This window comes from Suillus plorans, assembly GCF_016647745.1.
Source record: "Suillus plorans strain S12 chromosome Unknown HD556scaffold_7, whole genome shotgun sequence".
In the NCBI taxonomy this organism is placed as follows: Eukaryota; Fungi; Basidiomycota; class Agaricomycetes; order Boletales; family Suillaceae; genus Suillus; species Suillus plorans.
Window position 1 is genome coordinate 470,794 of NW_024537391.1, and position 24,872 is coordinate 495,665.

The 24,872-nt window shown below is 47.2% G+C and overlaps 12 protein-coding genes across 12 annotated transcripts; 7 read left to right on the forward strand and 5 right to left on the reverse strand.

Moving 5' to 3' along the window:
• Window positions 1-3,775: 3,775 nt before the first annotated feature.
• Window positions 3,776-4,264, reverse strand: HD556DRAFT_1337907 (uncharacterized protein). The gene is made up of 3 exons (XM_041301961.1): window positions 4,216-4,264; window positions 3,950-4,162; window positions 3,776-3,889 (listed from the first exon to the last, which is right to left on the reverse strand). The coding sequence occupies exons 1-2, from the start codon at window positions 4,240-4,242 to the stop codon at window positions 3,971-3,973; spliced, it is 219 nt and encodes a 72-aa protein (XP_041164964.1). The 5' UTR covers window positions 4,243-4,264; the 3' UTR covers window positions 3,776-3,889; window positions 3,950-3,970.
• Window positions 4,265-6,882: 2,618 nt separating this feature from the next.
• Window positions 6,883-8,227, forward strand: HD556DRAFT_883906 (glycosyltransferase family 8 protein). Its single transcript, XM_041311934.1, has 4 exons — window positions 6,883-7,270; window positions 7,322-7,346; window positions 7,400-7,542; window positions 7,593-8,227. The coding sequence occupies exons 1-4, from the start codon at window positions 7,005-7,007 to the stop codon at window positions 8,083-8,085; spliced, it is 927 nt and encodes a 308-aa protein (XP_041164965.1). The 5' UTR covers window positions 6,883-7,004; the 3' UTR covers window positions 8,086-8,227.
• On the reverse strand, window positions 8,114-9,598 carry HD556DRAFT_1498105 (peptidase M22 glycoprotease; the record flags this gene model as incomplete). Its single annotated transcript, XM_041308918.1, has 8 exons — window positions 8,114-8,181; window positions 8,237-8,335; window positions 8,388-8,463; window positions 8,516-8,781; window positions 8,836-9,055; window positions 9,107-9,208; window positions 9,255-9,509; window positions 9,559-9,598. The coding sequence occupies 8 exons, from the start codon at window positions 9,596-9,598 to the stop codon at window positions 8,142-8,144; spliced, it is 1,098 nt and encodes a 365-aa protein (XP_041164966.1). The 3' UTR covers window positions 8,114-8,141.
• HD556DRAFT_882323 (uncharacterized protein) lies at window positions 9,564-11,618 on the reverse strand. The gene is made up of 7 exons (XM_041311930.1): window positions 11,274-11,618; window positions 11,171-11,224; window positions 11,008-11,100; window positions 10,861-10,956; window positions 10,500-10,801; window positions 10,169-10,439; window positions 9,564-10,112 (listed from the first exon to the last, which is right to left on the reverse strand). Exons 1-7 carry the CDS (start codon window positions 11,445-11,447, stop codon window positions 9,786-9,788), a joined length of 1,317 nt encoding a protein of 438 aa, XP_041164967.1. The 5' UTR covers window positions 11,448-11,618; the 3' UTR covers window positions 9,564-9,785.
• Window positions 11,619-11,756: 138 nt separating this feature from the next.
• Window positions 11,757-13,278, reverse strand: HD556DRAFT_1228722 (dihydrolipoamide acetyltransferase; the record flags this gene model as incomplete). Its single annotated transcript, XM_041297247.1, has 5 exons — window positions 11,757-12,026; window positions 12,077-12,239; window positions 12,293-12,960; window positions 13,019-13,081; window positions 13,138-13,278. The coding sequence occupies 5 exons, from the start codon at window positions 13,276-13,278 to the stop codon at window positions 11,757-11,759; spliced, it is 1,305 nt and encodes a 434-aa protein (XP_041164968.1).
• A 230-nt stretch (window positions 13,279-13,508) lies between these two features.
• HD556DRAFT_1337941 (uncharacterized protein) lies at window positions 13,509-14,346 on the forward strand. Its single transcript, XM_041301962.1, has 4 exons — window positions 13,509-13,713; window positions 13,766-14,008; window positions 14,060-14,141; window positions 14,190-14,346. Exons 1-4 carry the CDS (start codon window positions 13,576-13,578, stop codon window positions 14,282-14,284), a joined length of 558 nt encoding a protein of 185 aa, XP_041164969.1. The 5' UTR covers window positions 13,509-13,575; the 3' UTR covers window positions 14,285-14,346.
• On the forward strand, window positions 14,347-17,097 carry HD556DRAFT_1337944 (uncharacterized protein). Its single transcript, XM_041301963.1, has 4 exons — window positions 14,347-14,540; window positions 14,599-14,800; window positions 14,854-15,139; window positions 15,191-17,097. Exons 1-4 carry the CDS (start codon window positions 14,464-14,466, stop codon window positions 16,678-16,680), a joined length of 2,055 nt encoding a protein of 684 aa, XP_041164970.1. The 5' UTR covers window positions 14,347-14,463; the 3' UTR covers window positions 16,681-17,097.
• HD556DRAFT_1337947 (nuclear protein DGCR14) lies at window positions 17,098-18,900 on the forward strand. The gene is made up of 3 exons (XM_041301964.1): window positions 17,098-17,929; window positions 17,991-18,204; window positions 18,258-18,900. The coding sequence occupies exons 1-3, from the start codon at window positions 17,156-17,158 to the stop codon at window positions 18,809-18,811; spliced, it is 1,542 nt and encodes a 513-aa protein (XP_041164971.1). The 5' UTR covers window positions 17,098-17,155; the 3' UTR covers window positions 18,812-18,900.
• Window positions 18,901-19,917, reverse strand: HD556DRAFT_1337955 (N-terminal domain of NEFA-interacting nuclear protein NIP30-domain-containing protein). The gene is made up of 6 exons (XM_041301965.1): window positions 19,765-19,917; window positions 19,645-19,708; window positions 19,573-19,590; window positions 19,484-19,523; window positions 19,309-19,432; window positions 18,901-19,257 (listed from the first exon to the last, which is right to left on the reverse strand). Exons 1-6 carry the CDS (start codon window positions 19,884-19,886, stop codon window positions 18,987-18,989), a joined length of 639 nt encoding a protein of 212 aa, XP_041164972.1. The 5' UTR covers window positions 19,887-19,917; the 3' UTR covers window positions 18,901-18,986.
• Window positions 19,918-21,711, forward strand: HD556DRAFT_1337960 (uncharacterized protein). Its single transcript, XM_041301966.1, has 5 exons — window positions 19,918-20,213; window positions 20,274-20,803; window positions 20,857-20,966; window positions 21,021-21,078; window positions 21,127-21,711. Exons 1-5 carry the CDS (start codon window positions 20,087-20,089, stop codon window positions 21,505-21,507), a joined length of 1,206 nt encoding a protein of 401 aa, XP_041164973.1. The 5' UTR covers window positions 19,918-20,086; the 3' UTR covers window positions 21,508-21,711.
• Window positions 21,712-21,823: 112 nt separating this feature from the next.
• Window positions 21,824-23,640, forward strand: HD556DRAFT_1337965 (uncharacterized protein). The gene is made up of 8 exons (XM_041301967.1): window positions 21,824-22,038; window positions 22,090-22,124; window positions 22,176-22,274; window positions 22,328-22,385; window positions 22,437-22,605; window positions 22,664-22,742; window positions 22,800-23,136; window positions 23,186-23,640. Exons 1-8 carry the CDS (start codon window positions 21,901-21,903, stop codon window positions 23,474-23,476), a joined length of 1,206 nt encoding a protein of 401 aa, XP_041164974.1. The 5' UTR covers window positions 21,824-21,900; the 3' UTR covers window positions 23,477-23,640.
• Window positions 23,641-23,663: 23 nt separating this feature from the next.
• Window positions 23,664-24,861, forward strand: HD556DRAFT_882561 (ribosome biogenesis protein SLX9-domain-containing protein). Its single transcript, XM_041311931.1, has 5 exons — window positions 23,664-23,858; window positions 23,907-24,029; window positions 24,088-24,190; window positions 24,241-24,499; window positions 24,554-24,861. Exons 1-5 carry the CDS (start codon window positions 23,856-23,858, stop codon window positions 24,681-24,683), a joined length of 618 nt encoding a protein of 205 aa, XP_041164975.1. The 5' UTR covers window positions 23,664-23,855; the 3' UTR covers window positions 24,684-24,861.
• The last annotated feature ends 11 nt before the right edge of the window (window positions 24,862-24,872 follow it).

Below are 24,872 nucleotides of genomic sequence, written 5' to 3' on the forward strand. Positions count from 1 at the left end.
TTATTGATATTCCGCATACCACTCGCTTTCCCGACACTCGCTATCACTATTCTCCATGATCCGCTGAACCCGCACCCGAAACCCGCTAGTCCGCTAACCCGAAAACATCGGACCCGACGCTTTGGCATCGGACTCGTGATTATACCTTCGGACTTTGTTTCCCGCGCTCGGACTTTTGATCATTTGACATTCCACTATTCACAGACTAATACCAGATAGCTAACCCCTCGGGTCGAACGCACTTGTCTACAAGTATAGCAGACTAGGCTGTGCAGACCACAACATTTTATATTGCTGATTACTTACTTCATGTAGTGTTCAGCAATTGTTGTCTCGTTACAACGTGGCTGTTGAATTACGATAAGGTAAAATCATAAATGTAGACACAAACATACCATGAAACCATGCAAGGGTTCGACAGACCATGGTGTGATATCAGGGCCAATTTTCTTCGTACCAAATGACTGACTCTGAGGTGATATGACCTATTGGATAGGGCTACAACGACATGCGACACTACCTTTTTATGAAGGAAAGTATGCGCAAATCATGCACCACTACTGATAGTCGCAACGAGGGTTATCGTAGCATGCACGCGGGTTCTTTTATTGAATAAGAGGACACAAAAATAACACAAAATCAAGCCAAATCAAGCCAAGTAAAAATGAGGTTTTGTCATGAACCAACACATGACCGCATATGAGGACCAGGACAACCAAGACTACAATAGCAATAAAACAGCAAAATCAAGGAAACACACCAAGCTACGAATCAAGCAAAAACCACCCGCCCACCGGTTAGAGCTAGGCTTCTGCTTAGGATGAAAATGTATCGTCTCGGTGTCTCGTCTCTCGGCACCACATCTTACACTGCATGCAAGACAAATCAAAAGACCACCGCAGCGATAAAGCAAAAGGGACACAAAATTCAAGCAAATCAAGCAAAGTGAAGTCAAGCAAAAACAAGGTTCTGTCCTCAGCCAACGCATCACCCCAGACAAGCGCCACCACAAGGGCTACCACGAAATCAAAGACGATTCAAGGAAAGTCAAGAAAAGCAGAGGAGATCAGAAAAGCAAAAGAATATGGGCCAGAGCAAGACCATAAAATCACAAAAATCAAGCAAAACAAAGTCAAGTCGAAATGAGACTCTGTCCTCTCCCGACGCATCACCCCAGAAGAGCGCCACCACAAGCAAAGACTATGAATTCAGACACACAACAACAAAATCACGACAGCAACAAAACAGCCGAAATCAAGGAAAGTCAAGCCATGAAACAGCAAACAAACAGCAAAAATCAAGCAAAATGAAGTCAAGCAAAAACCAGGTTCCGTCCTCGGCCAAAGCATCACCCCAGACAAGCGCCACCAACCAAAGCGAAGACCATGGAAAGATCTCGCACATCTCACGAGGATTCAAACGTTCAGCAAAAATAAGCAGACACCAGGCTATTTTTTCGACTCTTTCTATGACAGCAAACAAAGAAGCATCAGGAAGATAAAGCAAGACCACGATAGCAAACAACACAGCACATACAAAGCAAAGACGGTCGATCCAACGCAACCCGCAGCAGAAACAAGCAGGCGCTCGCATATCTTTGAACTCATTTTCTCAACCGATGCATTAAGCGCAAACCACGGTCAAAATAAGCAGGCGCACGGCTATTTCTTTGACTCCACTCTGTCTCGCATCAGCCAGGGCAACTTTTTGAACAGAACAGCCAGACCACCACAGCAAACAAAAGAGCAAAAATCAAGCAAAACTACTATGAAGCAAAACCACCCGCCCCCCCCCCGGTTAGAACTGACTCGGCTTAGTTAGCTAGCTTCGGTCAGGGGAACGTATTGTCTCGGTGTCTCGTTGTCTCGTCCATCAAACAGAGCGACCAATACCACCGCACGCAAGACAGGATAGAATCAAGGAAAGTCAAGGCAAGACCACCACAGCAAAAATCAAGCAAAACAAAGTCAATTCCGTCCTCTTCCAACACATCACCCCCAGACCACCTCAACAGCAATCAAGCTAGGAAATCACAAAAAATAGCAAAAATCAAGCAAAACAAAGTCAAGGGAAAACAAGATTCCGTCCTCAGTCAATGCACGTCCCACCCAGAAGAGCGCTACCATAGGGGAGACCACTCAAGCAAAGACCACACAACGATCAATAAATCAACCCCCTCAAGACAAGAACAAGTTTCAGAAAAATAAACGCAATCAAGACACACAGAAACAAGTGCACGTCAGCTTAACAACAATCTGATGCAACCCCTGCAGTCTACCCTACATTTCTTACGACCAATAATCTTAATGGTGCGGTCGGTGGGTTGGCCGCATGGTACAACTTCCCAATATGGTAGTAACGTCAATGTAACTTCCAAATCAGGATGATGTTCTGGTGCAACTGACATTGAAATAAGTGAGCGCCTGGCTATTATTTGAGTGTTGTTCCACGAGTTGGTGTAACTTCCCAATTGGGCAGTTGCTCCTGGTGTAACTTCCTGATATGGCAGTTGCTCCTGGCGCAACTTCCAAATATGGCAGGCGGTCCTGGCACAACCCATCAAAATAAGCTGGCGTCAGCTTATCCGACAGAACAATCAAAATCATAAAGCGAGGGCAAGACGAATACAACACACTCCAAAGAAGACACCAGTCAAATACATTCATCCATAGTCTTTGAGGGTGGCAAGAAAATAACCAGCGGAGAGACAAACATCCAGACAAAAGAACAAGCAGGCACTATGCACCAGAGTCGATATTAGCAAAGGAAAATGTAGCCAGGTGTGACATATACCTGTGCAATGCCTGGATGAGGCTGCCACACACCATTTGGCGCATCAAACACGAATGCATTGCCGGCTTCATTGTAGTGTAATTCGGGGTGGCAAGGACTACCAGTAAAGAATTGGGTTTGTTTGGGGGGAATGTCAGACATGTTGAAGGCAGAGTTACGAAGGAAAAATGCTAACCTTCCAATGATCAGGAGCGTCACTTTATACACAAGGAATGCATCTGCAAGGCACGAAAAGGCCCGGACCCTAGCTGGGTAACACTCCGTCATGAGCAAAGACAACCGGGCGTTCAACATGAAAAAAAATAACTACCCTGGACAGGTAACAGCCTGTTGTGAGTGCAGAGTGACATCAGAGCACTGGACACCAACAATTTCGAGTGAAAATACACCTACCCTGGACCAATAGCAGCATGCTGTGAAGGCAGAACAACACATTGAACTGAAAATTTTCTCGAATGAGCTTGAGGAATGGGCTCTGAATGGTCCGAGGGTGACACTTTGTTGTAAGGGACTGCTGTGGTCGCTAAGTCCAAAGGCCAATCTAGGTCATTGCAGTCATATGGAGGTCCGAAAATGATACGGAAACAATGAGGATCCGAGAAATGAGGCCAACGAGTGCCGTTGCTCATCATGGGGACACCAGAGCAACTGCGCAGTAGGGCGTAAGGTAGTTGTAGCGACATTATGTCAGCTGATATCGCAGGCGTTAGTGGCCTGAAATGGTAAGAACATGTTTATTATAATCTGAAAAATCTGCAAGGGGGGGGTACCCCCCCTTTCCGATTAAGGTTTATTAGAGGGTAGAAAATAATGTTGAATTGCAAATCGATCGCAAATGAAGCCCGGCATCGCGGCTGCCTTCCTAATGCGAAATATGATATTCTATTCTACATTTTTCGAGCCCACAGCAAGTCATCCAATGTTGTGCATTAACTATTGTAACTACCAGTGCAACAGCCTTTAATTTAACTTTAATTTAACTTTTCACTTTCCAAAACAGGATATAATCATAGCTGACCACTAACTAACTCTAACTAACTGCTAACAACTAACTACTAACCAACAAACCCTCTAACATCTAACCCCTAACCTCTAACTAAAATTAATGATAATCATTATGTAAAGTAGTTGGGGGTAAGTATGGACCTCACTCTACCTCCTTCCTCAATTTGGAACATCATACACAAGAGTCAACCTCGGGCTGCTCCAATTCCGTTGGCGGAGTCCAACAGACACAATTCTCGAACATCGTACTGATTTGTGCGCAGTCTTCATTAGCATGCGTATCCCAAATGCTGATGATAAGACGTGGCACGATAATCAATGGCGCGGTATCCTTGAACAACAGTACGAAACTCAGCATCACCGTCTTTTGCATGCATACATTAGAACATATCTCTATGGAATCGCAAAAAATCATACCGTAAGGTGGGCCCATAATATCGCCATGAAGATTTGAGTCGCCAAATTCCTAGCATGATTCAATGAATGCTTTCAGAGAACACAACAAACGAAGGGAACTTACAGGACAAAGTATATGACATGATATCGGACGATCATCACCACGTAGGTGTTAGGCTTCATTTTAAATTCTTGTCGTTCTTTCAGGTGCTTCCTGAGGACGGTAACGGCGAGAACAACCAAGAAAATATCATAGCATATGACGGGGATGGAAGCGTAGATTGCAGGCATAGGCCCGGTGTGGAAGAAAGCCGTGCAGTACTTGATATTTGGGGTTATTATGATTTCTTGCACTGTACAACAAGCATCAGCTTTCAAAGAATTCAATCAAAATAGAAATTCACCTGAGATCGCCGAAGGCCGGCTCCATAAAAATGCATCCACCGCTATATAGAGCGCGACGATAGGTAGGAGCAACCCCAGTAGAACATAAAGTATGAGCTTTGATTGGCTATGTAGGGCGTAAAGACGCCAGATGAGGATGACTGCAAATGTAAAAATGGGAAGCGCAAAGGTGCGAGACTGTATGGATAACGACATACCTTCCGCCAAGCAAAAATATACAGAAAAACCCCATTGCATGAACACGAATATACCATAACCTATTTCAATTTGATGATAAGCAACGCTAGTTTCAGTTGAATACGATACGATAAACTCACAACTAAACAAGAGGTCAGCAGCAGATCAGGCTAGCTGTAAAACGAACTTCTGACGTACGGCTGAGTCTAGGTCAACCTAAAATCCTCTAAAGAAAGAATCAATATACTCACTGCTTCAGGCATATAAAATAGACCTCCCCCTAGCACTGGTCAGTCAATGATGGCTCATTTGGTATCACATCACGTACAGGTGGCACAAATCCTAGACGTCAGCGTCAACATACAACGTACCATCCGAAGGATACAAACACCACGACGTACATTGCAAGGACAATACCAAAATATCGAACCTGACATAGCAACGAAAATGGGGAACCATGAAGCACTTTGGCAGGGTGGAGCTCACAACAAGGTATAGATATGTCATCACTGACCACTGCCTTTCCTGCATAACCGGTCAGCTCCGGAACTTCATATCGTTGGGGTTGAACTCTAACCCAAACGAACGTGACCTGCGATATATGATCATGAGTACTCGAAGATAACGAAACAACCCCCTCCTTACCTCTTTCCCAAACTGAAGCACTAGATGATATTACGCTCAACCGTACTACAGGGTTCATGAAAGCTACTGACCGTAGTCATAGGATATCAGGGTAATGATTGCAACTGGAAATGACGAAGTTTAGCACAATGATTCATGTCCAACAAGCTCTGACGAACCCGATATGCTGTTATTCCAGTCAAGAGCATAGAGATATTCTTCTAGTCCTGGCATGAAAATGTGCAGATTAAATGGCGAATTCAGAGAGTGAGGGATGGATTCCTGCTGATCACCAACGTACGATACTTATAGGGCACATCGAAATCTCGTTGACCTCTAAGGGTTGTGAACTTGTGGTATCCTAATGAAAATTGTACGACATTGTGCCGAGTTTGGGCCATACTTTTCCATTTGATGTCACAAATCACTGTCCTCGATAACTCGCTACCGACGGAAAGGTCGTAAGTATATCGACAATCACACGGCTGACAACTTGAAGAGTCACCCTGCGTCACCGGTGGCTGTTACTGGTTCTTGGGCTAGATACTGCCAGTCCGACCCTCTTGTTAGGTAGCATTGGCGGTGCCTGTCTACCCCGAAACGGGTGGAAAACATTAAATGAAACCCCATCACCATTCATATAAACTTGACAATGACCTAAGGTCAAACCTCGGAATAAGCGAAGGACTTACAAAACCCAACATGTTGACGTTCGTGTGGCAAAGTGGTCTCTTGCATGGATATAGTTGCGATGTTTTCGAGGCAGAAACAGTGATCGGCGAGGTGCCCTATCTTACATGTATGAGAATATGAGTAACTCGACTATCTGCGAAACAGAAATGATAGCCTGGCCCTCAAGGTGGGAGTGGAGAGCAGGGACGCCACTGGGAGCGGCCTTGATCTACTTGTTCCAAGTAATTTAAGGAACCCTAACAGGGCGGGAGTTTGAACACCGTGACTTGAAATGTGCATGCACACCTCGTTCTAGCTCGACCCTAATTTGAGCTTGATTTTGGACCCCATGCCAAGATCATACACGCGAGGTCTCGTATTGTGGTAGCGAAGTCTAACATACACAATCCTCGAACGTTTGTGCTGAAGATACGGCCGGTTTGGGTGCATGTCCGGGCGGACTACAAGTCTGCGTCTGGGATCAAATCTGGGTGATTGAAGCAGAGTTTATATGACAAACCTGCCCACCTACTTCTCGTCACCTACTACATCACGCCACCACCGTGACACAGCGCCCGCTGCCTGAAGTGCCCGCCGCCCGAAAAATGCTGGTGTGAGCGTGAAGGGTTTCAAATTTTGTATGGTGGCTTGTTTGTGCTAAATCCCCGTGTTATTCTCGCGATGTGATCATTGCGTATGTATACGAATCCCTTTGCATGAGTTCCTCGAATCCTTGCGAGGCCATTTCAAGTTTTAGCGCTTAGCGCCAAGGTAGATGTGCGAAAACGCGGGTGCAGATCTAAAATGCGGTAATTAAGTAGGGCCGCAACCTCCGACTGTCCAATCTTTTGGGTAGTATATTTGAGCAATTATCAATCCGCTTTATCTTGGCTCCGTCGCTCCCTTCCCTTTCCCCAGTAATATCAATCGCGATGGCTAGAAGGGCGGCTTATGTGACTCTACTCACAGCAACCAGCTATTTACCTGGCGTTCTGGTGCTCGATTGTACCCTTAGATCTGTGGAATCTGCGTTCCCTCTTATTGTCATGGTCACTCCTACGCTACCCCAAGATGTTCGGAGTGTTCTGGAGCGAAGGGGAATTTCCATTAGGCCTGTTGAATCGCTGCGCCCTCCAGAGGGAAAGCATTCACTTTCAACGCATGACGCAAGATTCGCTGATACATGGACGAAGCTGAGGTGCGTGCAGATCAGTTATGGAACTGATGGGCCATTCATGGCAAGATAAAGGGCATTTGAACTGAAGGAATATGAAGTATCTGGTTCAGATTTTGCAGTGTTCATGACTTACACGTGTTTTGAGCATAGCGCGTCGTCCTCATGGATGCCGATATGATTGTGATGCGCAATATGGACGAATTATTTGACATCGATCTCCCAAACAACTGGATAGCTGCTGCGCATGTGTGTGCTTGTAACCCACGCAAACTGCCCCACTATCCTGCTGATTGGTATGCCATTTGACTTATCTGTCATTATAATACCTCATTTAGTCTTCCAGGGTTCCCGAGAATTGCGCATATACTCCGTTGATCCACCCCTCTGGTTTGACTACTCCAGTGCTCATTACAGAAGCAAGCCCGCGTCCCCACACTCAGCTAAACTCCGGCATCGTGGTTCTCAATCCGTCCCTAGCTCTTGCAGAAACTGTCCGCAACCACCTTTACACTTCACCTCTAGTGCCAACTTGGTCATTCCCAGACCAAGACCTCCTGTCAGATTTATTTAGAGGAAAGTGGAAACCTCTTCCATGGTGTTACAATGCACTCAAGACATTGATGTTAATTCACAAACCGCTGTGGAGAGACGAGGAGATCAGATGCCTTCACTACATTTTGGCTGACAAGCCTTGGCAAACCAGGGTATCTGAAGATGATACGGGAGAGTACGCAAAGAGTCACAGGTGGTGGTGGCAGAGGCTAGATCAACTCGGCCAAGAGATGAAAGGGGAACCAGAGGACTGGAAGCTGGTGCTGGCGAACGTTGCACAGTAACAATACAAACAGATACTGACGATATTTTAATGTAGAATAAGTGGGGGTTCACACGTTCAGGGTCGCCATGCGACATGCACTTCATCGGTCCGGAATCTTGAATACAAAAATTACTTTCTGCAAGACGACTCCATAATATTGAGGCACCGACCTTTGCGTACAGGTGCTCTTTGCAAGAGGTGTCTGATATCCCATGCGGTAGCTCAGTAGACCAGCCTGAGCAATCATGATGCCGTTATCAATGCAGAAACTACAAGTTCGTGAATAAGAAAACCATGTCATTAGTGCTTCAAAAGACTAACCGCTCATCGGTTGCAAACACCGATCCACCTCGCTCTTGTGCCATGATGCCCATCATTTCCTGCAGTCGTTCATTACCTTCATGTGGATAAATCAGGTTGGCCATAACGGGTCAGAACAAATATCTTACAGCCAACTCCTCCGACGATAAGAACCTCTCTACTCCCGATATGAGCCATCGCTCGTTCTGTTATTTCAACAAGCATGGAGAACACCGTCTCTTGAAGGGAGAAACAGAGATCCGCGGGCCTGATAATATCTTCTGACACTTCATCAAGTTCGCCTTGAGCCCGGTACCGACGGTCGGATGTGTAGGCTTCGATCGAAGTCAGTATGCCAGACAAGCTAACATCCATTCCCTTGGTAGTGTAAGGTAACGGGACGAGTCGTTTTCCCCTAGGTGTACGCCAGGTCAATGAAAATACCACGAACAGAAAGAAAGTAAAACACTTCTTTGCCTCTTGCTCAATGTTATATCCTGGACTTGGGTCGTTGCTCAGGTTTATTACTCTGGCAAATCTGTCAAGGCAGTTTCCAACAGCTATATCGAGTGTTTCTCCAAAGATCCGGTAGCATTGCCGTGAATATGCGATGACCTGTGTGTTACCACCAGACACGTATAGTACTACTGGATTCTGAGCTCCAGTAACTTGCCGTCCCATTTCAATATCTTGTTTGACAACATCAGTGAAAGTTGCACACCGTGATTGGATATACCTACGTCCGACACAATGATTGACACCAACAAGGGGCTTCTCGTACAATAATGAGAGGGTGCGAGCAACTAGAGCAACAGACTGCAGAGGTGCACCCATGCCAGGGCCTGGAGGAACATTCAAACACGAAACTTCAAAAGGGATTCAGCTAACCTTTGGTATAACATATACAGTCGAGGTCATGCATCGTAATCTTAGCTTTTGCAACTGCATCTTTAATCACCGTTAATGCCCATTCTCGATGGTGCTGGGCAGTATCTCGGGGAAGAAATCCCTCCCCAGGAGGTGTGATGTAAGTGTGCCTAACGTTAGAGAGCACTTCGGTCGATCCATCGACAGCATGTTTGATGACTCCTGCACCGAGTTTGTTAGCTGACCCCTCTAATCCTAGTGCGATATAGGCCCTGCCTGACGAAGTCGGTGAGTGTTGTTCGTCATGAAACACATTAATCTCAACTTGGATTCTTGAGCGGAGACTCGCGACGACGGCCTGGCATTGTTCAAGATGTCTATCTAGTCACGGTTCTCGTGCTTCAAGGTCTGGCAAAAGTACAGTCACAGGAAAAAGGAATCGAAGCTATGATACAAAGTTATTAGGCCTTGTAGACTAGAGTATGCAGTACTAGTCGCCGTCGATGATGACTCGGAACGATTGATGCGAATTATGTAAGTAGGTATCTAATACTACCCTAAGTATTCGGAAGCGTCGCTGTCAGAGTCCATGGAGGACTCGTCAACGTTGATGATCTCTTCAATGCGGCGGCGTTTTTGTGACGAGCGTGTAACAGGCAATTCCTGTTTAATCGAACGCTGAGATGACCAGGGGTTGATGTTGTTCTGTCCCATTTTTCGTGCCTTCAGTTTCTTGTAGAGGTCCTCCTTGAAATCAAGACATGTCAATTTGACGCAGGGAGCACGAAGTTCACCACGCTCATAAGCAGCCTTTATGCCCTCGACGGAACGTGAGTCTTTCGCTTTTCGTTGTGTGGTTTCGCAGTACTTGAATCGAACCTAATAGGCCAAAATTAAGGGATGACTCGGATGACTTCGAGGCTAATTATACTTACTTTCTCCGAGAGCGTCAGCCATTCTTCAACAGTCAAGGGTTCAACACGATGGGCCCGATACCGACCCATAAGTCTGTATTTGGTTTTCTCAACCCCAACAAAGAGTTCATGTACCTCCGGCTGAACAAAGTTATGAATCTCCTCCCCTAAGCCAACAAACATGTACCCAGCCATGCCAGGGTTTGTTGGACACCAAGGATTCTCCCACAAGTTCGGGCAAAGGTAGCTTGTTATACCGAATTTTAGGGCTAGAGACTTTGGCGTTGCGATGCTGAAGAGTTTATAAGCTGAAGCCATCAAGGTTGATCAAACACATAAGTTAAGAGCCTACTTTGAAATGAGAGCTTGCGACCCTCCCCCAATGTGAGTTGTTATAAAGGGTCTTGTAAAGCATACAGTTCCGCCATCCGCAAGGTCAGGAATGAGTTGCGGCGCGTTCTCAATAGCTCGCTTTCGAGGAGGTGGTAACTGAGAGGGAGGATGTACTGCAAAAATATCCACCGAAACATCTTGTTCTTCCTTCAAGTTTTGGTCACGAGATGGGCCAGCTGTCGAGGGCCCCAGTACGACTGGTAATCTGGCGCCATTGGGCGTGCTACGGGGAGTTGGGAGAGGATTTGTATTCACGCCAATCTGCATGGAGTATTTTAGTTGCTGTGGCATGATAATATGTTAGATAAAAATGGTCCTACATCCACGCGCACAATCTGTGCAGCTGCTTGAAGCTCACGCGCCAAGGCTGTTTTTTCGTTATTTAACTCCTGAAGTCGTTGCTCTAGCGTATTAGCCTGAAACACGTGTTAGACTGCGTCGAACCGATTATTTAGTTTCAAAATCACCCTCTCTTGCTGCCTAGTAACATCCATCTTGGACACTTTCAATTGTTCATGTAACGCATCGCGATCTTTCGTTGCAAGCTGTAGTGCCGCATTCTGACAACGGCGAACGCGTCAGTACATAGAGTATTCTACTAGCAATCGGATCAATATGTATTCCACATACCACGTTCTGCAACTGCGTCATCTCAAACTCGAGTTTCGTGCTTCTGACACGAAGCTGTAGATGATTGGGCAAGAGGAACATCAAAGAGATCGCGCCTACGTACCTCATCATTTTCACTTTGCTTCAATGCGTTCAGCCGGTCGCGTTCGGTCAGGTTTGCTTCTAAATTTGTGAGTCTCTCGCGCATGACAGTAGCTTCCTTTTTCGCCTCGAGCAGTTGCCCCAGAGTTTCGACGAGGTACTCATTCAACTTGTTGAATTTGCTATCGTGCGCCATTCCAGAACTGCCGTCGATCAGTTCGGAGGAAAATACGGAGAATTAGCAAGTGGTCGCGAACAAGCCTCAGGGGGTGTACTGATAGTAATACTTTGGCTCTGCGAAGGAATGAGTCAGACCATTCTCCGACCTCCATGGGTCTAGAACTTGAACACTAGGGGGGCGCATAAGCCCCGCTGGCAGGTGCACAATTTTAAGGCTTTATGCTTTCATCACGCAAGTCAACAGAAAAATAACGCGTGCATGTAATGAATGTAATCTAGTCTAGAAACAATGGGCAGACCTCAAAGACACGAAAACATTGTACTTTTAAAGCATGAATGTGAGTGGGTTCTCAAGGTAACCTTTGAACGCAGTCATCCAGCGAGCGCCCACAGCACCATCGACTGTCCGGTGGTCCGAGCTCAGTGTCACTTTCATCATGTTCACAGTCTTGAAACCACGCTCCTCCTCAGGAGCTGGGACGATTGTTGGCTTCGTGGTGCCAACGGCAAGGATGCACGATTGGGGAGGGTTGATGATAGCAGTAAAGTGTTCGATATCGTACATGCCAAGGTTGGACACCGTGAACGTGCCACCCTATCGAAACAATAAATTTCATTCAGTCGGCATGAAAGTATGTCACTTACCTGATATTCTTGAGGAGCGAGCTTGCCATCCCGAGCCTTTTTGGCGAGAGCTTTCGCTTCACTAGAGATGGTTGCCAATCCTTTAGAACCGACATCCTTCACAATAGGTGTAATCAGGCCAGTGGGAGTTGCGACAGCAACTGAGATATCAGCCTTCTTGTACCTAAGGGCAAGGTGAATTAGATCTGATACATTTATGTCCGCAGAAGTACGCACTGTCGGATGACCTCTCCGAGCCATGCCGAGTTAGCCTCGGGTACGTCATTCAATGCACATGCAACGGCCTTGAGTATGAAATCGTTGACGCTGAGCTTAGCAGCTTTGTCTTTGTCGCCAAGTGTTTTGTTGAAGACCTCCCGGAGTTTTATCGTCTTGTCCATGTTGATCTGGACGGTAAGATAGTAATGTGGCAGCTCTTGCTTGGACTGGGTGAGACGTGAGCCAATGACGCGTCGCATATTTGTAACTGGGGTGTCTGTGTATTCTGGAAGGGAAGCAGCAGGTGCTGAAGAAGTGGCAGCGACCGCTGAGGCTGCTGTCGCGGGTGGTTGGTACTTCTCGATGTCCTCTCGGATGATGCGTCCCTCAGGACCAGTGCCCTTGACTTGGGCCAATGGGATGCCGCGTTCCAAAGCGATCTTTTTTGCAATGGGGGATGCGAATATCCGTTCGCCTTTGGCAAGCTCAGGCTTGGCCTGGGATGGAGTAAGCTTGGGAGCCTCCTCAGCTTTGGGGGGCTCAGGCGTGCTTTCCATCTTAGGTGGGGAAGGAGGTGCGGCCGAAGGCTCGGAAGCCAATTGAGTCGCACCTGACAGGTCGTCGCCTTCTTCAGCCATAATAGCAATGGGCGAGCCGACAGCGACATTTTTTGAACCATCCGGGGCCTAAATGTGCGCAGGGAAATGTGAGAGAATGAAAACTTGAAGCTTGAAGCTGACGTACGATAATCTTGGCAAGAATACCGTCCTCCTGGGCCTCTACGTCGATGGTAGCCTTGTCCGTTTCCTGTAAACAGACATGAGGAACGGAATGGAAGCAAGGACCAGGTTAGGTGAACGCACAATCTCGAGCAGCACATCACCGGCGGCAAATGTTTCACCCTCCGCCTTTTTCCAGGAGGCGATACCGCCCTCGGTCATTGTGGGACTCATGGCAGGCATGGAGAACTTGGTCAGGGCATGTCTCCGTGCAGAAATGTGCATCTCTATTAATGATGTTAGTTGTGAGCAACATGAAGAAATGAGAATCATACGCCGTGAAAGGACGCGAGCGATAGAAGAGGAGGCCATTGTTGCTGAAGGGGCAGAAGCACGATTCCTCGAGAGCGGAAGTATAGTCAGAGTGGGCTGAGATTTTTGAAGTAGTATGTCACAGCCAAATAACGACAAACCCGATCGAACGACGCGAGTTTAACTTAATTAATACTTGGTCTCCCGACTTTTCCCTTGTACATCGTTCCACGGCAGCTGCTCGCTTTCGGTTTCATCAATTGATTTCCCATGGCATCCGATATCTTACTCCCAGGTCAACCGGTATCCCTTTCTCGTGGTCCAGTACCAAAACTTGGAGGAGGTTTATACTTAAAAGATGGGCAAGTTAGAGCGAGCCTAGTTGGTGTCGCACATTACGAAGGATCTGTTGGTTAATTCTCTTGACGATCAAATCATACTCGATTTTCAATATGTGCAGACCCTGGCAATATCTCGCGTACGAGCACATCCACCGGCAGAAAATTCGGTCGTACTAGGGACCGTCACTCGTCTGTCACCTTTGCAGGCGATGGTATCCATTTCAGTTGTTGATGGCGTCCCTCTACCGGCTGGTGAAGAATTTAATGGTGTTATACGCACTCAAGATGTTAGAGCTACCGAGAAAGACAAGGTGAAGATCAGCGATTGTTTTCGTGGGGGAGATGTCGTCAAGGGTGTAGTGGTAAGTTAATCCAGTGAACACGGTAATTAATGATTTGCTCAATCATCGCAGATTTCTCTTGGTGATGCTCGCAGTTACTACATCACTACTGCACGCAACGACCTCGGTGTCATTTTTGCCACCAGTGAAGCTGGTAAGAGTCCTTGGTTCCGCCGTGTACGAATTCTAACCGACAATCTAGGGGCATCAATGAATCCTGTTTCGTGGCAAGAAATGAGGTGTCCTAAGACAGGTCGAATAGAAAAGCGCAAGTGCGCGAAACCTGAGACTTTGTAAATTAGATCTTTGAATTATGTAATCAAAGTGTGGCACGGGTCAACCAAATGTTACATAGAAGTGTGCAAGTCAAGAACCAAATTGCAAGCATTTCTCCTGTTTCCACCAATTTTCCTTTCTCCTTTGATATTTTCTAGTGGTTGTGTTTCTAGGTTGTACTTTATTTCTTTACAGGGTTCATGACGGCCGTTCTGTCTCCTACAGATGCCCTACGCAGAGATCCAATAATGGCCTCCTTAGAAGACAACCAGTTAGAGTACCCATACCCTTTTTGCCACACTCAATCTGGTTTCCTAACAATGTTCTCAAAGCAGTTACTCCTCCACGGACTGGAAAGCGAAGTATAATGAGGTCGCCGATATGCTGGCAGAGACTCGTGCCGAACTCGATGAATTTCACACTTCTAGTAAAGAGCTTGAGGAGGAGTTAATCAAGGAAATAGACCGTACAGAGAAGGCACAACAGGATCTCAAAGTCAAGGTCGCAAAGACAGAATTAGACCGAGACGAATGGAAGGTATTTCTCCACGCGTTTTCCGAACCCAGTCCGCTAATCAACCCTTCACAAAGTCCAAATTCATATCGCTACAGACCACGTACAATACAACCACTACTTCCCTGCAACGAGAGTTAGATACACTCAGGCAGGAGTCTCAGAAATTGAAGGTCAGATTGCGCGACCTGGAGTTGGGCAATGATGACCTCGAGAGAAATGAGCGTGTGGTCGCGTCGAGTCTGGCGGATATAGAAGCAAGGTATTCCAAGGCGCTGGAGGAAAAGATATTGCTCGAGCATGAACTCTTTGACAAGGCTAATTTGGAGGAAGAACTACAACGTGTCAAGGATGAGCTACGAGGTATGTTATCTTGAACTGCATGGGGATAGAGCACTTACACTTTTCTGCTAGATTCATCTGTAGAAATTTCTATCCTCAAAGATCAGCTGATAGCTGCTCGCTCTAGGGCACCGAGCATTTTGACCGAAACTTCGGGTTCCACTACCGCTTCATCACTATTCCCTCCTCTTTCAACGGCTTCATCGGATGACAATCTGCTTAGTACTCCGCCGCCGCCAGATCTTGAACTATCTGATCTCTCTTCCAACGAGAAATCCTCTATTCCTACCCCTACCCGCCCGCCTTCTACCGCTGCCAACTCAAATTATGGACAGTCCATCTTACTCCAGCGCGCAGGTTTCCAGCTGAGCAAACATAACCCTAATACTTCCTCACCTTCATCAATGGCTCGTTCGAACACCCTTCCAACCCTTGCTGCTTCACGCAACTCTCCTCGGACTCCTGCCCTTGTCCCACGGCCTGCCGCTGTTACTGCCAGTTCTAGCGTATCCAACATCACTGCCATACCCATGATGGCATCCAGAAGCAAGGGTGTTCAAATGGTTTCCGAAATGCGTGCTCGTGTCAGGAATCTAGAACAGAAGATTCATACACGTGTTCCTCGCTTACGGATGGGCAGCAATGCTGGGCGGCAGGGAGCGACAATGTCCACGATGGCCTCCACATCTACTATATCCTCTACATTGTCAACCAAGAGTACCTTTACACGTTCTGTGATACCGGACAACAAACTTGGAAGACCGACTCCACAGCGGCTTGGCGTAGACACTGTTTTGGCGAGTGGTGCGACTACTCCCAACCCTGATAATTCAGGATGGGTTCTCATTATGGACGATACTACTCCCTCTCCAAATAAGGATGCTGAGAAGGAACACGGACGCTCATCTAGTCCCTCACCCCCCAGCGCTTTTCGCTGTGCAGTTCCTTTATCGGTATCATCTCCTATTTTTTCCAAGCCCAGTCAATTTGGCCAAAGCACAATGACCCATAGTCGTCGACCTCAATCACGCCTCTCCGGAGCAAGCCTCAGCACTACTGCAACAATGAGTTCCATACCTACTCCTTCGTCTCGCCCCGCGACTCCCACTTTTCTTCCCATTCCGATCTCCCGTCCAGCAGTCCCTGGCTACAAGAAGTCCACCGGACCAGGGACTGGTCCGCACGGCGGTCCATATAGTCAACCGAAACGTTCCTCTATAGGTTCTAGCAATGCTGGGTCACCTACGCCTTCTTCGGATTCAGAGTTCCGCCCTCGTGAACGACCGTTCTCATACAGTAGCAAAGTTCAGAAGGATTTGAGATCGCCACCACAGCTCCCTTTGTCGCACTCCAATGTTACAGTTCGGGCATCCTCTAGGATCCCATCCTCCGCCAGCAGTGCCTCGATATTGTCACAGAGCAGGATTGGTCGACCTGCGTGGAAGAGCAGCGGATTGGAGCTTCCTAGTCAGGACAATAGCGGTTTGCTAGAACCTGACAAGAAACCTCGGGGCAGGTCTGGGAGCAACGTGCTCAATTTTGGACGTGGCGGCGCTTCTTGACTTTTCTTCCTGAATCTCTCATTTTCCGTCTGTGATATGCTATGCTGACTTTGGAGTGGCGCACCCTGATGAACGTTTAGATTACACGCATCTTGCATTTTAGGTCTCGAGGACCATTACTCCATGCTCACTCGTTTCGCGAACTATTCTGCAGGGTGTACCTGCTGATCCATGCCTCGTATGACATTCATGAACACAAACAGAACGAATACCCATTTACCAGCGACACTTCGCGCTTCTCCCCACTTCCGCTGGTGCCATGATACATTACTTGTTTATTTCTACAGCCGATCTGTGCTCGTATTTTTTTCTTTCCATCTGTCATTTTATTTTTCTCTGCGGAATTGTGTGAATTATTCTTAATGATCATTTACGTAACCACAATGACAATGCTCTCCCCTTCGGGAACGTCCACTGCACAGTGACTGAAGTCCATTTGGACTGTACACGAGTATCACTACCCACACTCCCTATAATGTCTACCCCCGGTCCATCTGAATCATCTCGCTCACTAAATTCTCAACAAGTGCTCGAAGAAGATGAGTACACAGCAGCCTTGTCTCACATCATAGCGAGAGACTTCTTCCCTTCTCTCGTGCATCTCGACGCGACCAATGAATACCTTGATGCTGTGACATCGAGAGACCCCCACTTGATCAACGCATCCGTGCGTAGATTACAAGAAGTTAACAGTACCCCCGCCACCTACCGCGGACGACCGTGGCAGACACCGTCCGCAACGCCCTATGGTGCTGGTGCATCCGAGACACCGCTACACACGCCACGTGGGGAGCCAGTGACGAAACGCCCGCGGTATAATACAAGCATGAGTCTAGACAACTTCCAGGCACGGTACACCTCGGAAGACAACGCTAGCTTTACGCAGATTATGGATGAGGAGAACCGGAAGAGGAAGGAGAGGTGGGGTTGGGCATGGGAGGCACAGAAGAGAGTCGAGGATCAGAGGGATAGGATGATTGAGGCGAGGGAGAGGATGATGATTGAGCCTTCTCAAGCACCAGGTGTGAGAGAGAAGTTTGTAATCGAGGCCCCTAATGTCGCAGGACTCATCACGCAAAGTGGAGAGTCGTCGAAGGAACCTGAAGGTAAAAGTCAAGATACGAAGGACAATGATAAGGGAAAGGAGGTGGCCATCCTCAGTGAAGCGGCTGAGGAAGGCGAGCCTATGGACGTTATGGCGCCAAGGAAAGATACTCGTCCGGCTGGTGTTGATGGCTGGAATTTCAAGGTGCGTTTGGCTCAAATGATATTTTCAATTTTCATTTTATGGCTGAGGGCCTGGATTCCAGGCCCGCAATTCTCTCATGTTCTCCCCTGACGCCGACATGTCTCCGTACCACCCGCGTACATCGAAAGCTAAAGCAAGCGATGATCTCGGTATCATAACGCATGTGAATACACGTCTAACAGAACAAGATGAAGGGGATTCTCAGTCGCGAGCTGCATCTGCTCCGCCAAGTCCCACTCGCAGTCGAATTGATGCCGCCATCACTGGCACGCCATGTAAGTTCTATTTCACGTCGGTCAATTTTTTTTTCTTCTAACCACCTCACTAGATCGACCGCGGTCCCCCATCAATGAATTTTCGCTTGTACCCAGCCTGCCTTCACCTACCGCTGCTGAGCTGGGCCCTTCTGCCGTTAATCAGCTCATGACATGGGGGACCTTAAATGCAACTCCACGGATATTATCAAAGTCCGATGATCCAGCAGAAGCCTTGCCACTGCCTAGCACACCTTTCCATATTGCTGCGCCGTCGAGCCGCGAGGCATTATCTCACAGGCTATCCTCACATGCTTCAAAAAGCCTTCGCGCGAAAGCCATTCTCCTTGGGGGGCCGACCCCAATTATCGGACGTACACCAGCCCGAGGAAGTTCCTCAAAGTCAGGTTCTATGGGCCCTCCAAGTTGGACTCCGCGGAGAGCTGACGCACCTGGCAATCTGACACCTGCAGCCAAACGATTGTTGGATAGAACTACGATGGGTACCGCAGCAGCGAGAAGGGCGGAGGCAATGGGTCGAATGTCTGGCTGGGAAACGAGACAGACTGGGGAAAGGGATCTCAACCGTGTGCGATGGACACCAACACCGACAACTCGGGGAGGATGAGACCTGACCCACGGAGAAGACAAATGAGCATATATCATGCATGCTTCTGGTGTTGTATCTAGAATACAATGGAATGTCAAGACTGAGCAGCGTGTTCTTGAATTAGATGGTGCTACAACGAACAAATCCACAATGACAACTACAGGAAAGTCGGGAGATGGAATTACGATGGATGTCATGATTCGGATATCTTGCGACGTTTTGTGACTGGTGGTGCATCCTCATCGATGTTCTTGATAGATTCCTTCGCCTTCCGTTCGCTGGGTGTTGGAACATTAGACTTGGGTCTCTTCTTCACTACAACACCCTTCAATGATTTCTTGACATCTTTCTTGGACGTCACCACGGGAGCTTTAGGCTTCTCCGGAGTATCATCACTCTGTTTCCGTGGTTGTGCCATAGGCTGCGTAGGCTTGTTGAGGTCATTTTCCCTAGCTGCAACAGCTCTTCGCGGATTCTCAATGTCAGCGACGGAGAAATAATGAACGGAGACATACTTTCTGAAGTCTGAAAGCTCCTCGCCGTCCTGTGCTTTCCGGAGGCGTTCTTCTTCGGCCTGCTTTTCTCTGATGGAATCTAGAAACATGATCTCGTCCTCTTCTAGTGCTCGAAATTGATTTGCTACAATTGGGCAAGTCAAGATCACCATGAAAAGACATCATTCTGACTTGCCTAATTTCGTCTTCTCCTCCCATTCTTCCTGCTTCGCGGCCTAACCCACCTATGAATCCACCAAATGAAGAACAACTGTAGTAACCTACCCTGTTCGCGGCTAATTTCTATTCACGGTTCTATTTCAAGTGAACACTGGAAGCAAAAGCATTGCTACTCACCTCTGCTAGACTTCGACCATCGAATGAATCTTCCGCAGGCTGTGGCGGAGGAACCTGTCCGAGCCTAGTATAGCTTCATGTGGCATTGTACTTTGAGTCAAGGCTGTATCTGCTGCGCACCTGGCATATGCTGCTTTCCACTGTTCGTCTCTGCGGGCCTTCGCCTCCTCTAGGTCGTTTTGAGAAATGAATCTCGAGCCGACAGGGCCGCTAGCTGACACTGAGGGAAAACCGTCCTCCATGTGTTAACCTTACCGATAATTGAATGACCCCAGGTGTAACCACATATAGTCGGCATCTCGGCACATTTAGTTATTATTTTGAGCACTTTCGCATCACTTACCAGAATCTGTGTATAGCGGATGGCCTGAAAAACAACTGACCGGCATTCAATCTGCACTAGCTGGTCTCTAGGCCTCATTCTTTTTTCATTCCTTCGCCCATGTCTTTATCAGCTGCCAGCACTCGAAAACCTCTATCGATTCCGTCAAATAGTAGTCTTGCAGCATCAGTCCGGAGTCATGCACTTGTAGTACCTTCAGCGACGAGGACCGTCGTTACCGCACCCCGTATGAATTTCTGAATGTTAATCGAGCGGTGTCGCTTACTTTGTTCCCTAATCTACATAGCTTGGGCGCAAGATGAACCTCCTTCTCCCATAGATGATGACCATCATTTATATGATCAGAAACCATCCGACCTCGCCGCTTCTCGTTCGTCATTTGGAGGAGTAAATGGAACTTGGTCCGAGAATAAATCACCCTGGGGGACGTTTGCACGTCCTCGAGAACCTCAGGGAGAGCCATCGGGTCAAGCAGCTGGCAAGATAGGTGCTGCCCACCAAAATAGACCACCCTTACCATCATACATGAATCCTCGGTCGTACAATGAACCCCACTTTCAGACGGCGTCTCCACTGGAGAAGGGAGCTGTACATTTTCATGCCGAGTCTTCTGCGCCTTTCACTTTACCTTGCAATAAAACTCCTGGTTGGGACACGCCATGGGAACCAACACGCGATTACCCTACGAATGATTATTCCAACCTTGGGATGGCTGAAGATCGCTCAGATAATGAATCAGGAGACAGGTCCAACTCTGGGAGATCTAGGACGAAGCGCTTCAGAACTTTCATTCTTACGAATATATATGTGCCATTGGTGAGTACAGTGCTATCTACTCACTTTGTTGTGTGTATAAATCTGCGATCTAGCTTTTTAGATTCATCAATATAACATTTACCACTGCGGCCCTTGCGGTGGCTATCAGAATACGTATCGTCGAACTGCAATATAGTGTCATGGGAATCGTAGGAAGTTCTCCGTACGTCACTTCACAGCTTGATAAGTGACAACTTGATGAGCATACGTCTGCCAGAACCTTAGTGATTATATTTGCACCTTTGACTTTGGTCCATGTCATGGTGGCGATATATGCAAGTCTTTCCACCTTGATTTCTCACTGTCATCTCATTCCATTACAGCTCGAATATTTCGGTCGCCCCATGGGATTATGGCGAACATCTGCCAAACTTGCACACACCCTCCTCGAAGTTTGTTTCATCTGTGCATGGTCTGCGGCGTTTTCCCTCTGTTTCGACAATTTCTTCACCTCTCTTATTCCCTGTGCATCAGCGAGAAGCATAGCTTGGTACGATGAACTTAGTCGGCCAGAGCTAACGCTTCCGAACCTTGGACGAAATGAGGGCGGAGTGGGAGATACGCTTTGCGACTATCAACTTGCATTGATTTGCCTGGTTGGGGTTGGCCTTGTCACGTATTGCATCAATATTGTCATCAGCCTCTTTAGGATTTTTGAGAAAGTCAAATCGTATGCTGGCTTTCGCCCTACAATGCCGTTTTAGCGCACTACGTGGCTCGTACACCCTTCTATACCTTCATCGGATCCGTCATGTCATTTTTCTGTTTGCATTTCATGGTACACTTCATATATTCCTTCATTATCACGGACTACCAATCTAGGCGCTTCAGTGCGGTGTATTATATACATACCTGTCTTTATCTACATGTAACATTGAAATGGATTCATTTGATTCGAGAGTAGCATTAAAGATAGACCATTGAATTGGTTGATTGTAGAGTGCTAAGTGCCACTGGTACTGACATTCAATCTGTCTTCTCGAAAATTCACACGGCAACACATGTTGGCACCCATTGGATCCCTCGGGCCCTTCATCGAATAAGTGCGTATGCCCACCCAGTGCTAGTCTTGTCTCATCGATCATCCTTTGGTTCAGATGGACACCGTGTCCGACCCCAGCGGCGAGCCTTCAGAAGGCGTTCCTAGGAACACGAACACCAAGAATTACATTGTCGGCCTCGGTCTCCTCTTCGCGGTTGTCCTATTATGGACTGCGTCCAGTTTCTTGACGCAAGTAAGCAAACGAGCGCACTTCTGAGCAGTGATATCCATTAATTTCCTGCAGGACATGTATGACGACGGGTACCAGAAGCCATTCTTGTAAGTGTGATTCCTATCTTCGTAGTTGGATACATCCTTACCGTGATGCAGGATAACATACACTAACACCGCATCATTTGTGTTTTACTTGCTGCCATACATTACACGAAGATTATGGGCTGATCGGTGGGGTCCGCCCAAATCCACAAGGTAACTTTAAACGGTATTCCATAACTCTAATTGCTAATCGATACCGACCTCAGGTCAATCATAGATTATCAGCCGCTGGAGCAAGAGCTTGACATTGATGCAGAGCCTGCAGTAATTACATTGTCTATCATTCTTTCACACGACCCCTCTGACTATATCTAGGTGGAGCTGATAGCTCCAATTGATCAGGTCGATAGGCCGTTCACCGTGAAGGAGACCGCAAGGTTGGCACTTGGATTCTGCTTCCTGTGGTTTATTGCGAACTGGGCTTTGAACGCCGCTCTGGCATACACCAGCGTCGCAAGTTCAACAATTCTGTCTGGCACAAGTGGTGAGTGTGTTTGTACTACTGTTATTCATCAGCTGTACCAATACGTCATCCCTGGAAGGCATGTTTACTCTTGCCGTTGGACGTATGTTCCGCGTGGAAACCCTAACATTGATCAAGATTGGAGCTGTGCTTACTGCGTATGTAGTTAATTTCGTCCTCTCCATGTATGATTCGGCTCACCGGCTTGTAACAAGCTTTGTTGGTGTTATCCTTGTTGCTATTTCTGACGGGTCTCCCGATGGCCAACCAGAAGGAATAGGGCCATCAATAATTAACAAGGCTGCCACCTCATTACCAGTTTTGGGAGACTTCTTGGCTTTGATGTCGGCTGTGTTTTATGCTCTCTACGTCGTCTTCCTCAAGGTTCAGATTAGGGAAGAGTCGAGAATTGACATGCAACTGTTCTTTGGGTTTGTGGGATTTTTCAACATAGTTCTATCCTGGCCTATTGGCGTCATCCTGCATCTGGCTGGAATGGAGCGCTTTGAGATACCCACCACCCATAATGCTATTGTTATTATCTTGTTGAATGTGAGTTTCCGTCGTCTGTGTCTCAGTGTTGGGAATTTACATGGTTTAGATGTTCATCACCTTATCGAGTGACTACCTATACGTCATTGCGATGCTGAAGACCACGCCTTTAGTGGTGACAGTCGGTCTTGGTCTCACCATTCCTGTCGCGGTTATCGGGGACTCCTTCCTTGGGAAGCCTGCCGCTGCGCAAGTACTGGCAGGTGCCCTCCTGGTTGTTATAGCCTTCATTGCAGTCGGCGTCGAGAACGCAAAGCCAAGCGAGGGTGGCGACCTTATTTCTGATGATTTCGTGGACAACGCTTGCGCCCAGCAGTCCCGAGTTCGGCTTGAGCACTAAGATCCTCTTAAATGCAAAGTCCATCTTTGGGTACTGTTGTATTTATTTGGAAGCGACATTGTCGCACGGTTCCGTTCATTTTCTATTGACTGTACTGCTTAGATTAGATCCAAACTTAGAGCACTAAATATATGTTTTTTGGTCTTCGAGGGTAATACTCCGGGATCCGGATAAAACGGTGCAAAGACCGCTGATATCGCTAAATTGTGTGATTTCGATGCTCATGCACATGTGACTCGAGGACCGGCAAAAATTGCTTGTCAGAAGGAAGGGTCTCGTTTCATTCCTCCCTAGTATCTGTTTACACTTATTAGGATCAGAAGCTTTCTGCATCTTACGTCATGTACTGCCAGTGGACGTTTGATTCAAATCTATCAAGATGGTGGGCAATGAGCCTCACTACTACACATCTCACTGATATTCATTATAGCCTAGAGAGCGCAGAAAACGCATTTCAGCCCATGAACCTTCCGCTAAGCCCGCCCAGCGACAATTTGCAGTGCAAGAGAATGCGGTTGAAGCGGTCGAAGTAGGTGCCGCGGCAGAGATTTCAGTGCGTCTTATGACAAAATTTTGAATCTATTCCTATGCTTAATCTCGACACTCGTCAGGGGGAAGTAATATTGCAAGAAATGTCCACAGCAGCTACTCAGCCTCGTCAATCAATAAAAAAGAAAGAGAAACAGCAGCTCAAACACGAAGCTTTCATTGAAAGTACGCTCTATATTTCCAATCATCACTCCTCTTCTCATCCTGTCTTTTAGAACTGAAATTGAAAACATCGCCATACTCGAAAGTGCAGAGACGCCGATTCAATAGACGGCAACGAGAACAAGTCGGCGGCGGACTTGATGCCATTGGCGCTGTTCTTTCTGCCATTGATATGAGTGACTCGCCAGAACAAGGCAGCCCAGCGGCTGAGGAGACAAAGGATGCTCGCGCTCACAAAGTTCAAACCAAAACGCTTCAGATTGGAGAGGGTAAGGGAATACCGCTAAAGAAGAACCAGCGAAAACGTGCTTTGTGAGTTCATACAATTTCCTCACTCTTATATACTCTTATTAATCCGCTTTCCAGGGAACTTGAGAAACTTCGACAGCCATTGATACTCTCAAATCCACAGTACTCGTCAAATCCATTTCAGACGATCCGCACTCATGCGCAGAATACACTCGTGAAGCGTGTTGATGTCCCAGATGCGCAATAACTTCAATGTACGATAATCTAAATGCACGAGAGTCTACTACTACATTCATGACTATACCCGATATTCCAAGACTTTCACGGTGATGATGGATGGTACACGACCACTGGTGTAATGCCAATGTCTCCGATGTTTGCCATCCACGTAAGATGTCAACGACATATATGCTTCTTCATGGGGAAGTTATCTAGC

Excerpts from the sequence above, each read along its gene's own strand:
- HD556DRAFT_1337941 (XM_041301962.1), top strand. The coding sequence starts at position 13,576 with ATGGCATCCGATATCTTACTCCCAGGTCAACCGGTATCCCTTTCTCGT. Across the intron at positions 13,714-13,765 it reads TCGCACATTACGAAGGATCT|ACCCTGGCAATATCTCGCGT; the intron begins GTTGGTTAATTC and ends CAATATGTGCAG. Across the intron at positions 14,009-14,059 it reads ATGTCGTCAAGGGTGTAGTG|ATTTCTCTTGGTGATGCTCG; the intron begins GTAAGTTAATCC and ends CAATCATCGCAG.
- HD556DRAFT_1337907 (XM_041301961.1), bottom strand. The coding sequence starts at position 4,242 with ATGGCGATATTATGGGCCCACCTTACG. Across the intron at positions 4,163-4,215 it reads TATTATGGGCCCACCTTACG|ACGGTGATGCTGAGTTTCGT; the intron begins GTATGATTTTTT and ends TGCATGCAAAAG.
- HD556DRAFT_882561 (XM_041311931.1), top strand. Across the intron at positions 24,191-24,240 it reads ACACGAAGCTTTCATTGAAA|AACTGAAATTGAAAACATCG; the intron begins GTACGCTCTATA and ends CCTGTCTTTTAG. Across the intron at positions 24,500-24,553 it reads AACCAGCGAAAACGTGCTTT|GGAACTTGAGAAACTTCGAC; the intron begins GTGAGTTCATAC and ends TCCGCTTTCCAG.
- HD556DRAFT_1337947 (XM_041301964.1), top strand. The coding sequence starts at position 17,156 with ATGTCTACCCCCGGTCCATCTGAATCATCTCGCTCACTAAATTCTCAA. Across the intron at positions 17,930-17,990 it reads TTGATGGCTGGAATTTCAAG|GCCCGCAATTCTCTCATGTT; the intron begins GTGCGTTTGGCT and ends CCTGGATTCCAG. Across the intron at positions 18,205-18,257 it reads CGCCATCACTGGCACGCCAT|ATCGACCGCGGTCCCCCATC; the intron begins GTAAGTTCTATT and ends CCACCTCACTAG.
- HD556DRAFT_883906 (XM_041311934.1), top strand. The coding sequence starts at position 7,005 with ATGGCTAGAAGGGCGGCTTATGTGACTCTACTCACAGCAACCAGCTAT. Across the intron at positions 7,271-7,321 it reads GATACATGGACGAAGCTGAG|GGCATTTGAACTGAAGGAAT; the intron begins GTGCGTGCAGAT and ends GGCAAGATAAAG. Across the intron at positions 7,543-7,592 it reads CCCCACTATCCTGCTGATTG|GGTTCCCGAGAATTGCGCAT; the intron begins GTATGCCATTTG and ends TTAGTCTTCCAG.
- HD556DRAFT_1337944 (XM_041301963.1), top strand. The coding sequence starts at position 14,464 with ATGACGGCCGTTCTGTCTCCTACAGATGCCCTACGCAGAGATCCAATA. Across the intron at positions 14,541-14,598 it reads TTAGAAGACAACCAGTTAGA|TTACTCCTCCACGGACTGGA; the intron begins GTACCCATACCC and ends TTCTCAAAGCAG. Across the intron at positions 14,801-14,853 it reads TAGACCGAGACGAATGGAAG|TCCAAATTCATATCGCTACA; the intron begins GTATTTCTCCAC and ends CCCTTCACAAAG.
- HD556DRAFT_1337965 (XM_041301967.1), top strand. The coding sequence starts at position 21,901 with ATGGACACCGTGTCCGACCCCAGCGGCGAGCCTTCAGAAGGCGTTCCT. Across the intron at positions 22,125-22,175 it reads GGGTACCAGAAGCCATTCTT|GATAACATACACTAACACCG; the intron begins GTAAGTGTGATT and ends ACCGTGATGCAG. Across the intron at positions 22,743-22,799 it reads ATTGGAGCTGTGCTTACTGC|CTTTGTTGGTGTTATCCTTG; the intron begins GTATGTAGTTAA and ends GCTTGTAACAAG.
- HD556DRAFT_1337960 (XM_041301966.1), top strand. The coding sequence starts at position 20,087 with ATGTCTTTATCAGCTGCCAGCACTCGAAAACCTCTATCGATTCCGTCA. Across the intron at positions 20,804-20,856 it reads CGAATATATATGTGCCATTG|CTTTTTAGATTCATCAATAT; the intron begins GTGAGTACAGTG and ends TCTGCGATCTAG. Across the intron at positions 21,079-21,126 it reads ATGTCATGGTGGCGATATAT|CTCGAATATTTCGGTCGCCC; the intron begins GCAAGTCTTTCC and ends ATTCCATTACAG.
- HD556DRAFT_1337955 (XM_041301965.1), bottom strand. The coding sequence starts at position 19,886 with ATGGAGGACGGTTTTCCCTCAGTGTCAGCTAGCGGCCCTGTCGGCTCG. Across the intron at positions 19,433-19,483 it reads GGAGGAGAAGACGAAATTAG|CAAATCAATTTCGAGCACTA; the intron begins GCAAGTCAGAAT and ends GCCCAATTGTAG. Across the intron at positions 19,258-19,308 it reads GAGCTTTCAGACTTCAGAAA|AGCTGTTGCAGCTAGGGAAA; the intron begins GTATGTCTCCGT and ends GAATCCGCGAAG.
- HD556DRAFT_882323 (XM_041311930.1), bottom strand. The coding sequence starts at position 11,447 with ATGGCGCACGATAGCAAATTCAACAAGTTGAATGAGTACCTCGTCGAA. Across the intron at positions 10,957-11,007 it reads TTACTAGGCAGCAAGAGAGG|GCTAATACGCTAGAGCAACG; the intron begins GTGATTTTGAAA and ends CACGTGTTTCAG. Across the intron at positions 10,440-10,499 it reads TCGCAAGCTCTCATTTCAAA|CATCGCAACGCCAAAGTCTC; the intron begins GTAGGCTCTTAA and ends TAAACTCTTCAG.